The 12,966-nt window shown below is 39.6% G+C and overlaps 1 protein-coding gene across 2 annotated transcripts in view; it reads left to right on the forward strand.

Moving 5' to 3' along the window:
• The window catches only part of CEP120 (centrosomal protein 120), a 92,818-nt gene that overhangs the window by 62,288 nt on the left and 17,564 nt on the right, over positions 1-12,966 (forward strand). For both annotated transcript variants that reach the window (XM_044275881.1, XM_044275882.1), the window contains exon 18: positions 10,114-10,212. In XM_044275881.1, coding sequence (XP_044131816.1) covers positions 10,114-10,212 — 99 coding nt within the window. The remainder of the gene's footprint in view (positions 1-10,113; positions 10,213-12,966) is intronic.

Genomic DNA, 12,966 nt, shown 5'->3' on the forward strand with positions numbered 1-12,966 from the left:
TCTCTGTTAAGGGGGCCGGGAATGGTGGAGGTCAGTTAAGGGGACTGTAACCTATGGTCAGTGTTAAGGGGCGGGTGCTGTAGAGGTCATGGTTAAGGAGGTGGGGTGCTGGTGAACTCACTTTTAAAGGGGCAGGCTGCTGTGAAGGTCCCAATTTAAGGAGACTGGACATTGGAGGGTGGGAGTAAGTTTTAAGGGGTGGGGGGCTGTGGAGGTCACTGTTATCGTGGATATTGTCTATCTTTTAACGACACACACAAATGAAATAGATTAATTATACCTGTGCGAAGCCGGGTCCTTCAGCTAGTGTTTAAAGGGAACCTGTCGCCTGCAAAACGCATATTAAACCGACCACAGTACCTTACAGTATCCCCCAGTGTGTTGTTGATCATGTTTTTCTTTCCTCTTTGTATGAAAAACCCTGTTTTAATGTCGGTTGGCGCTGTCTCCAAGTCAGGCTTGAAGTCAAAGGGGCAGCAGCCTCCTTTCTTCAAGTAAAGCTAAGCCCTCCCTTTAGCCCTCCTCTCTACAATTAGATGGACATGCTGCCGTGATCGCGCTCTTCTAGCGCACGCATGCGTGGTACGCTGGTTCCAAAACAGCCATTTTTGCTCACCTTGCCTTACATAATGCATTATATTGAGTGATCAAAAAGTTTTATGTACCCAAAATGGTACCATGAAAACGTTGCCTCATCCCGCAAAGAATAAGCCCCCATGTAAGTCAATTGCCCAAAAATAAAAAAATTATCGCTTTCAGAAAATGACTATGCAAAAACATGATTTTTCTTTATAAAAATGCTGTGTTTAAAAGTGGTAAAACGTCCAAAAAAAACAACATATATTTATACTTGTATTTTTTATTTTTTTTTTTTAAATCTCTGTGATCGTACTGACCAGAAGAAAAAAGATAACCTGTCATTTTTCTCGTATGGTGTATGCCACAATAACAAAACCCAAAAAGCAATGGCAGAATTATTGCATTTCTTTATCCTGTTTCCCAAAAAGTGAAATAAAAAGTAATCCAAAAGTTGTATGTGCCCCAAAATAGATCCAATGATAATGGCAACTCATACCACAAAAAATAATTCCTGCTACCCCAGAGACTGTTCAATACCAAAACTGTGCCCGTAAACCAATCCATTAAAAGCTATATGGTGCGCCTTCCCTTCTGAGTCCTGCGGTGTTGCTGTACTCAGGAGAAAATGGGTAACAAATTATGGGGTGATTTTTCTCCTGTTACCGCTTGTGAAAATGAAAAAATTGGGGCTAAAGCAATATTTTATTGGAAGAAATGAAATATTTCCTTTTCACAGCCAATTGTTTCTAAATTCCGTAAAACGTCTTTGCATGGACATTTTATGGAGTATATAACTTCTTTACTATAACAGGTAATGTGCTGTTGAATGCTGATTTCATATACTGGTTTACTATGACCAGATTTACAAAAATCCTGGAGCCAAATTTTTTTCTCTCCATTTTCATTTTTGTTGTTATTATTGCTATTAATATTTTTAATAGTCAGGGCTACTAAATTACCTACATTTACTGTGTTTTTAATATATAAATCTAGGTTTTTCATGTACATATGCACCAATGACTTTATCCTCATGCAGTAGATCCCAGTATTTGTTTACTATCCTGAAAATGCCCATCTGGCTGTTATACTGAGAGATAGTAGCTGCATTGTAATAGTCTCCATCTTCTTAGATGTATCAGTACTTTGTAATAGTAATTTCAGTTTTGTTTTGTTTTTGCGGACACATTGAAATGAATGGTTCCTCATATGGTCTGCAAAAATCCATTTTAACAATGCTTATCCTTGTCCACAAAAACTTTTTTGCGAGGCCACAGAACGGACATATGGACACGGAATGCACATGGAGTCATTTCAGTTTTTTTGCTGCCCCATTGAATTGAATGGTTCTGCATACGGACCATAAAATTAACAGAACAAACGCCAAAACAAAATCTGTTCATGTGCATGAGCCCTTACTTCATAAACCCTCGGCTTCTTATACATACAAACTGACTCAACCAATGTATGTCACCATTTACTTATAACTGGCAGAAAAAATATATAGGTGAAACCATCCCATTATTCCCTTTTAATCCTTTCCTTTTTTGCAATCTTAGACGTGCTCACAGCTGATTGTGTGTGTGTAAATATATATACGGTATATATATCTGTGTGTGTATATGCGTAATGTGCGTATGTATGTGTTTATACCTAAGTAAATAAATGTGGTGATGTATATCTCTATATCTGTTTGCACGTATGTAATAGAGAGAGAAAAGGTTACAGTACACACTTTTTTTTCCCCTGAAGAACATGTTAACTAGAAGTAAACATTATTATGAAACCAAGTTAAATCTCCGCTATATTTAAAAAAATCGGAAAGTGGCCCAGACAATGGCCTGGCTCACAGACAGAAATGTGTTTCAAGTCCTTCATTAGAAGAAGGTTTCACCCTGATAACCTCTCTGGAAATACCGTGATTAACAGATCCAGTCCCAATAGAGTCTGGTTCCCAGACTCCTTTTCCAGATGGATTTCTCCCTTCATTCCTTGAAGTCATAATGACTGTGATTGTAATTTGACCAGCCGTTGTATTCAGTCACATAGTGGCTACTGTATTGTAATGATTGCTAAGAAAGCATTATATTTAGTATGTCTTCCTATCTGCTTTGACATCTGCAGCACATGAAATAAAGGTACAGAAATCGGCATCAATTGAGGCAGGATAGAAGCTTAAAGGGGTTGTCCCATGAAAATATTCTACAGTTTTCCAACCAGCAACTGGCTCTGAATTTTTTGTTTTATTAGGCACTAGCAGAAGGACCCGGCTTCGCACGGGTGTATTTAATCTATTTCATGTAATGTTTGTGTGTGTGTCTTTAAAAGATATCAACAGTATCCCCCATAACAGTGACCTCTACAGCACCCCGCCCCTTAACACTAAGCCCCCACAGTGCCCCGCCTCCTTAAAATGTGACCTTCGCAGCAGCCTGCTCAATTAACAGTGACCTCCACAACACCGCACCCGCCCCCTCACAAAGACCCTCCACAGCGGGGCATTATTGTCTTTAATTGGCAGTATATAAAACCGCACAGAATTAGTATACACTAATCAGCCTCTACAACAACGTTGGCTAAGCGTCGCAATCAAAATCATATTAACTCACACATAAGCTGTCTTATACTAAGAATGTCTTTCATCGCCTATAGCAACCAATCGGCTCATATTAATGACTTTTAGCAAAATAGAAGCTGAGCTGTGATTGGTTGCTATATGCAACCTGATTAATATCCAGGCTAACTGCCACAGCAACCAACAGACAATGGCTCCTGTAGTTTGGCCGTTAGATTACTAAGCGTTTTTTTTTTTTTTTTTTAAATCATAGTCTATGATGCTCCCCGAGTCACAGGAGGCGGCTGTGCAAAATTTCGTCATTGTAAATGCGACGGTGCCAATTCCTTTAGTGGACTTACATACATACATACAGACACACTTATATACATACAGACACACTTGCATACATACATACATACACACACACACACACACACACACACACTTACATACATACATACATACACACACACACATACATACATACATACATACATACATACACACACTTACATACATACAGACACACTTGCATACATACATACATACATACATACATACATACATACATACACACACACACACACACACACACACATACACACACACACACACACACACATACACACACACACACACACACACTTACATACACACACACACACACACACACACACTTACATACACACACACACACACTTACATACATACATACATACACACACTTACATACATACATACATACATACACACACTTACATACATACATACATACACACACTTACATACATACATACATACACACCTTACATACATACATACATACACACTTACATACATACATACATACTGAAATACACACACTTACATACATACATACATACATACATACAGACACACTTGCATGCATACATACAGACACACTTGCATGCATACATACAGACACACTTGCATGCATACATACAGACAGACACACTTGCATGCATGCATACAGACACACTTGCATGCATGCATACATACATACAGACACACTTGCATACATACATACAGACACACTTGCATACATACACACACACACACACACACTTATATACATACATCAACCAGCAAACAAGTTTCTTTGTCAGCTGAATTCTGAATAAAAATGATCTTTTATGGGCATCGCATCACCCCGTGTAAAACGAAGAGGATGCTGACGATATGAAAACTATGGGGAACAAATGATCGTAGCAACAATCATTCGTTCCCAATTGAGTTTATAATAGGCCATGTAAAAATGAGCAACGATATATTTACTGGGGCAGATTTACTAATAGTTCCGCACTTTACACTGTCTAAGAAAATGTGTATTCGTCTTAATGTTACACATTTACTATTTTGGCACATAGACCTTTACAATTTTAGATTATCGTAAATCCTGTGGAGTATCTTGAATCTGTCCATGCACCAAAAAATCTGTTTGTGTCCCCAAAAAATAGTAAAAACTAGGCTAATTTTACCCCACCTAGAAGTTGCCATAGTTTACACACATATATACATACACACACACACACACACACTTATATACATACATACACATACACACGCACACACTTACATACACACTTACATACACACTTACATACACACACACACTACATACACACGCACACACTTACATACGCACGCATACACTTACATACATACATACATACATGCATAAACATACATACATACATATATACACACACACTCAGCTTTATATATTAGATTTTTAGAACAAAGGTGATGAGAACAGTGCATTTGGGAAGGACTGCACATATGACAATATGAGGTACATGGTAAGAGCAGGCGTCTGATGTAAGCTCAGGGTGTATGAAAACAAACCCTATGAGCAATGTAATAGAAGTAAATCTAAACTGCAGAATCTGATGTGCAACAGGTGTCATTGCAGTTAGTAATAATGACATCTCACAGCCAGTTGGCTGCAATATATATTGCTCTACAAAGGCACCAAAATACACAAGAAGAATAAAAAAATAAAAAGAGAGGTAAAGGGGGTAGGGGTAGGGCTAAGGAGAAAAGTGCCTAATATAAAAGAGTAGTGGAAACGGAGTAATTATAAATTTACTATAGTCACAAGTTATTCAGTGAAATCTCTGTATAGCGTTATCTGCTATTTTACCTTTTTTTTTATTTTTATATATATTTCTCTGTCCGCCTCACTGGGGTGGACGCACATGCTCAGTTCCACCCTTAAATTGCCACAGCTCCAGCCGAAAGGGCACGTCACCTAAATGCCATCTTGAAATAAATCTAGCAGAGCAAATTGAGCAATGAATGGGGAGATCTCTGGATCCATGTGAGGTACAGGGCTGGTTCCAGCTTTTGTTAGATTGTCATGTACTATGACGTCTAAAATTTTCAGAGCTCAGAAACTGCTCTTGTTTAGTATAAATTTAAACGTCCTAGTTTCATCGGTGTAGCAGTAGGCATATATTTAAATATTAGTCATATATAATTTTTCTTGCATGTTTATTTAATGATTTTAGACTCCCCTCACTGTGAAATCATGGCAGCGGACCTCTCCATCCTGCAGTCAGTGGTAACCCGCGTTCTCTGCAGGCCAGGTTCCGTACCTCTCTCCGTACTGATGCCGAAGTTCACTTCCACCAGGAATAACACGTGAAGTGACTCCTGGCAGTCATAGATTTCATTATTTTGCGGTTTGCCCAGTTTTTCCCCAGTGTAAACAATGACAGATTTGCTTGTATATTGTAAAACTACTTAATCATTCCAGTAACAGCTTTCAGCATAAACTCCGTCTTCTAATCCTTTCTAAAGCGGCGGTAACGGCACTGTTAGCATTGTCCCAATACATACAAACAGAGCTATTCATTTTCCCTCTTCTATTGATATTAACTAGTCAACGCAGCAGAGGGTTCATTTTTGAGCAACGTTAAACATCTAATTTATTTATTTTGGACCCGCTTTCCTTTTGAAAATGCACGGTAAAGGAGGGCTGACATTTTTTTTGATTCTTTTAACTTGCTATCATTTTATTAAAATAAAGAGTAAAACTTTGTCTGCTGAGTGTTTTAGCCAACTTGTTTCTCTGTTTGAGACTGAGAAAGTACATTCCTAAAACAAGGCCAGGTTGGCTGGAATTCAGTTATAACAGATCAGCAATGGCAAGTAAAAATAAGCATTTTTGATTCAGACTCCGTACCCCCCTCTATCTACACCCCCCTCCAACCAAATGCTTAAGAGTGGCTGAAAATGCCTAAGCAGGCCTACGAGCTGTCGGCAGATAAGGCACAGGATTACAGAAAGGGCCACAACCTGTGGTAGAAGAGAAGAATTGCTTGATGCAGAACTGCTTTATGACCCTATGTGCCTATGACCCTTATTTATACTGGACCTTTGTTTGAGATATTGAGGCAAGCCTTATCACAGACCGAGCCCTGACAGTAGTTTAGGGCCTTCATTTTAGGACTCTCCTTTCTTAGTTAGAGGCCTTTTTTCAAGGGCTGTAGATCAACCAAAAGAAATGCTCGTTCCAGATCATTGGCTGAGTCAAGGGCTCGACGATCAACCAGCAAACAAGTTTGGTTGTCAGCTGAATTCTGAATAAAAATGATCTTTTATCGGCATCGCATCACCCCGTGTAAAACGAAGAGGATGCTGGCGATATGAAAACTATGGGGAACAAATGATCGTAGAAACAATCATTCGTTCCCAATTGAGTTTATAATAGGCCATGTAAAAATGAGCAACGATATATTTACTGGGGCAGATTTACTAATAGTTCCGCACTTTACACTGTCTAAGAATGTGTATTCGTCTTAGTGTTACACATTTACTATTTTGGCACATAGACCTTTACAATTTTAGATTATCGTAAATCCTGTGAAGTATCTTGAATCAGTCCATGCACCGAAAATTCTGTCCGTGTCCCCAAAAAATTGCAAAAACTAGGCTAATTTTACCCCACCTAGAAGTTGCCGTAGTTTTATTCCAAAATTGTGGCGCACAGAGGTACATTTAGGCCATCCCCCCTTGATTACAAAAGTGTGTAGAACGGTTGGTAGACTTAGATTGTGTTTAAAAGGACATTCTGATGTCTCCTAGGACTTGCTCTCTTTCATCTGATTTAAATCACCCAAAATTCTGATCTGCCTCAAATTTTTACAAAATTGGGGAAAAATCTGATTTGTTCAGAATAAATGTGCTAACCTCCTAAACATCACCACATTCTTTAAACATAAGTTTGAATGTAAAAACTTAATTTAAAACCTATACAGTACTGCTACCTGCAGCGGCATATCAGTAATCAGAAAGTGGCCAACCCCTTTAAGCTATGGATACATTACACAGAACTGTTACATGGGCTTTACCATTCTACTGCATATAGGAGTCAACCGCCTGACATAAGAAAGGTATGAATGCAGAATTGAAAATACATGTATATTAGCAAATGGTATAATCTCCTGTCCTATAAAGGGGTATCTTGAAAATTGTAAAACTAAAAGTTAGTTTTACACTGTTTTGCTGGTTAACATAAGATAACAGAGGTGACAACTGAGATAAGTCATCACTTCCATCATCCACACTACACCATAGTGGTGGGATGTCACTTCCTATGGAAGACTGCCAAATGTCTATCCTGTTGTCTACCCTGGCTAAGCAGCATCAAGCCATGCAACCAGGCATGGACAATCTTACTGCACTTTTCTGGGTTCCTCACTTGATTACAACTACTGTTCTTACCGACATCTGGATGACCCAAGGGGTTAAAGTGTACTGCAAATACAACATTCTGCATAATACTTAGGGGGAGATTTACTCCTTTTGGCGCAAAATACGAGTTGCATCAGATTTATTATGTCATGCATGCCAGCAGAGGTCGCACTACATTATTTCCGGAAGAGTGAAAATACTTCTCTTACCATTTTTGAGGAGTATTTGTAGCCGAGGAGGAGTATGAAAATTGCAGGGGTCTACCTAACAATAAGGGGTTGCTATTTCTGCAGGAAACCATTACCAGTCTCCTGTCTTCCATGCAGAAATAGCAAATGTTGACCATTTTTTAATTTCTCTCTCAGAAGACTGAATCCCTACCTTTCTTGAAGCACCAAATCTATCACGTAGGGATCGGAGCGGTAGACTGTGCAAAACGTAATGCCATAAGAATTGAACAGGGTTGTCTGGTGGTTGTGGCAGGGAGCAGTGGGTGGCATGGTGTCACTAGGTGGGGTCTGGGACGAATGCACAGGAGGCCGTTATAGGACATTCTTATACACAGTATATTAGGACTGTTGCACAGTAGTGTACCATATAGTCCCCTCTGTGATCTCTGGACAGTGCGCTTCATACATGAACCATACGGGAAAATGGACCTCTCAGTGGTCCAGGGTACTTATATGGAAAAACTAATATCAAAGAGGCTAAACAAAACCCTGTTTCTGACCTTGCTGTTTCTCTAGATGACCTTATGTTGATAGTAGTGTTAATAGAGTCTGAAAGGTCTAAAAAGTAGGATACCTGCTTTTATAGACCCTTGAGACTCTAATAACACTACTATCAACATAAGGTCATCTAGAGAAACACCAGGTTTTTTTAAATTATTTTTTTCCTTTTAGGTATTGGAGCAATCGAATGAAAGTTATGTTTTAACATAAGTGTCAGAAACAGGGTTTTGTTTAGCCTCTTGGTTATTAGTTCTTTCATTCATTAACCTCCACGTTGAGCTCCCAGCAGCAGATAGAAGCCTGCAGGGCACACTGGGACTTCTGGTGTCACATCACCTGGGCACATGGTCTTTGCTCAGCAAATGCTGTCCCTGGCACTTCATCCACAGCCTGCAATTGGCGAGCTCCCCGGTTTCATAACTGAAAAGGAAGCTGCTGCTGAGTTCAGCGTGGGAGAATGGGGGGGTGAGAGGGGCAGCCAATGGCACGGCAGCCCGCTGATACTGGCAATTCAGCAGCCTCCTCCCTAATAACAAAGCTCTGTACTGTACGGAGCTCTGTTATTGGACCTTTCAGGCACCAGCGGTATTGTGCTGTCTGTGCCGTTCACAGCGCTCAGTACGCTCATGAATGGCAGTGAAATTATCATGCTGATTCATGCGCATTAGACCTTTTTTAGGGAGTAAAACTGCCTGTACAGGCGTCTGACACTTGTACAGCTGTTATTGCAAGCTCTGCGTACTAGTTTGATAAATTTGGCCCAATTCAGTCCATTTCCGAAAACTTGTAAATTAAAAGGGTTCTGCGCTTTATTTTAACTGATGATCTATCCTCTGGATAGATCATCAACTTCTGATCGGCGGGGGTCCGACACCCAGGACCCCCGCCGATCAACTGTTTGAGAAGGCAGCGGCGCGCCTTCTCACTGTTAACTGCCGGCCCACTGACGTCACGACTAATATCAACTAGCGTGGGCGGGGCTAAGCTCCATTCAAGTGAACAGAGCTTAGCCCTGCCCACGCTAGTTGATACTAGTCGTGACGTCAGTGGGCCGGCGGTAAACAGTGAGAAGGCCGCAGCACTGCTGGAGCGCCGCTGCCTTCTCAAACAGCTGACCCCCACCGATCAGAAGCTGATGATCTATCCAGAGGATAGATCATCAGTTAAAACAAAGTGCAGAACCCTTTAATGTACCTTACAATGCAATTGATAAATCCCCCTCATGGTGATAACAAGATCATCAAGCTACTTTGGTAATAATTGTGGTCATTTTTACTTTTGAAATTCACTTGAAAACATACAGGAGGAGATTTATAAAACTGGCGTAAAGTAGAAGTGGCTTAGTTGCCCATAGCAGCCAATCAGATTTTACTTTTCATTCTTCACAGCTCCATTGAAAACTAAAATGTGGAATCTGTTTGGTTGCTATGGGCAACTACGCCAGTTCTACTCCCCCCACAGTGTACTAAATATTATGCTTTATAGTCAATGTTAATATGTTTTAATTTTTTGACATTTTATCCTTAATAGGTTGAGCTTGAAAGGAAGTTAGAATCTACAACAAAATCTAAGCTGCACTATAAGCAGCAGTGGGGAAGAGCATTAAAGGAGCTGGCGAGAATAAAACAGGTGAGTCTTCTTACGTGTACATCTTTACAAGGATGTTGAACATACTGTAAATATATATAGTAAAAACTGCCCATAGATGATAAATATTTATATGTATAGTCACCATAATCATAATGACCATGATATTTATACCACACCAAGCGTAAAAAGATCCCGAAAAACTATGGCAAAATTTCGGTTTTCCATTCTCCCAAATAAATTAACTCCTTAGTAACCGCCAATATGCCTTTTTATGGAGGTCACTGTAGAGCCTTAGGCTAGGCTGCCACCTTTTTACATCAGCCTACTCTAAGCACTGCACAGGTCTCCTGTGTCGCAAAGAGCAGGCACTTTCATGACAGCCGGGCTCCTGCTCTAATATCCTGGATTGTGAGAATCACCAATACCAGCCATTTAACCCCTTAGATGCTGAACTCAATAGCGACTGTGGAATAGAAGTGTTTTTAGATGATGGGAGCTCCCGCTGTCAGACATTGGCAGCACCGTGAATAAGATTGCAGGGTGCAGAGGTCTGTACACAGCAACCGTGGGCCTAATGAAAGCCCTTACATCTGCCTTCAGTGTGTGCCTATTGGCACAGCCTAATAGGTTGCCTGTCAGTATCATACTGACCGCATAATACACAGCACTACAATAGTAAAGTGTATTATGGAAGCAATCAGAGGATTGCATGTCAAAGTCCCCTTGTGGGACTAATAGGTGTAAAATAATAACATTTTAAACATTTTTATTTTATTTATTTTTTTAATAAAGTCTCCAACACACTACCATTGAAAAAATGCATTTCAGTGAAAAAATTTGAAGAAAATTGTCTGTATATTTCGTATAACCACATCCGGAATGACACACACTATGCAATTATCACATAATTTATCCCATATATTGAACCCTAAAAAACAAAACAAAAATACCTGCCAAAATTGCAGGTTTTTTTGCTTACCCGCCACCAAAATAAAAAAATTCATAAAAAGTGATCCAACAAATTATACCAATAAATACTACACATTCTCCTACAAAAATCAAGCCCTTACGCAGCCTCTTGGGAATTATGACTCTTGTGACGCAGCGATTTTTTATTTTTATTTTTTTTATTTTATGGTTTTTATTGTGCAGAAGTAGTAAAAAAATAAATAAATATATATATATAATTTAGTATTGCTGTCATCATACTGACCCAGAGAGTAAAGTGTCATGTTGTTTATGCTACTAAAACAATGTCAGAAAATTTACAATGTAAAAAGACAGAGTTAATAAAAGTTAATTAGTGGGTTATTTGCCATTAAATACTACAACTTTTCCCACAAAAAGTTTTTTTCATTTTTCTATTGTCCCATTCTAAGGGAGATAATATTTTTTATTTTTATTTTTTCTGTCGTAACTGTATGAGGGCTTCATTATGACTACATAATGAAAAAGGAAAAATATAAAAGTTATAGCTCTTGGAATGTGACAATGAAAAGTAGCTTGATCACGAAGATGCAAAACAGGCTCATCACTAAGGGGTTAATATGTTACCCAAGATTAACCCAACTTGTCCTAAAAAAAAAAAAAGCCATGATACCCCTACATTGACAAATGAATAAAGATAGTGTCATCCTTGAAGGGGTTGACTGGGATTGGGGACATTGGTGTAATAGTACTAGAGTGACATGCATATTACATACATGCGCCACATATTTCTGAATTCCCGTTTTTCATATAGGAAATTCTTAGCCGGAAGTGACTGTTTTCTTATACTTGGTGACGTACCGGATCTCTTGCAGGCGAGCTGAAGCCTCTTCTTCTGGCTGCTCAGGGAGCTCGGTGACGTCACCCGCACTGATGGGCGGGCTTTAGCGCTGCTCTATCTAGTAAAAAGGCTAGGGCAGCACTAAAGCCCGCCTATCGGAGCCGGTGACGACACCGAACACACTGCCAGGCGGAAGCCTCCGCCCGGCAATGTGTTATTGTAAACAAAAGAGCCTTTGCCCTGCACGATTTAGTGGAGGGCAAAGGAGAGCATCGGAGCATGAACTGCTCCAATGCTCAAGTCTGGGGCGTTGGCTGGGTGAAAATGGAGGTTTGTTCGGGTTCAGCTCTGAACCCGGACAACTCCTTTAAGGGAATAACATTTCTAAAAATACTTAAAAGTCATGTATACCTTTTGGGGGCAATTTTTATTTTATTTTTTATGATTGCATTTTACCTATTTGGGGCTAAAAATAATTTTTCCAGTTTGTCTTTAAAAAAAATATTGAGCAGTTCTGTCACAAAGGGTTAACTGTTTTTCTAGCTTTATGCATTCTACGATCACTTTCTGGTGGTATTCTAATAACCCTTATCTGTAAATAACAAAGAGGTCATAAACACTTATATAAGCCACATTCTTATCAGTAAGATAAGGATTGAGCTTTAATGCGTGTTTATAAGGTCAGAGAGAAGAGATAAGGAGCCCTCAGCTCCTCAACTGATAGAAAAGAGAGAAAATCCACAGGCCGCTACTAGAGCAGGGATGGCCAACCTGAGGCTCTCCAGCTGTTGCAAAACTACAACTCCCAGCATGCAAAGACTGCCTACCGCTATCTGCTTACAGCAGGGCATGGTGGGATTGCTGGTGGGAATTGTAGTTTTACAACAGCTTGAGAGCCGCAGGTTGGCCATCCCTGTACTAGAAAGTCTCAGCTATGTACAGAAAAAAGGGCTCCATACTTTTAATAAAGACCAATTGAAAAAAATGTTTTTAGCTCATAATGAGTGCAATGCACTAATAAAAAA

The sequence above is a fragment of the Bufo gargarizans genome, chromosome 1 (assembly GCF_014858855.1).
Source record: "Bufo gargarizans isolate SCDJY-AF-19 chromosome 1, ASM1485885v1, whole genome shotgun sequence".
Classification (NCBI taxonomy): Eukaryota; Metazoa; Chordata; class Amphibia; order Anura; family Bufonidae; genus Bufo; species Bufo gargarizans.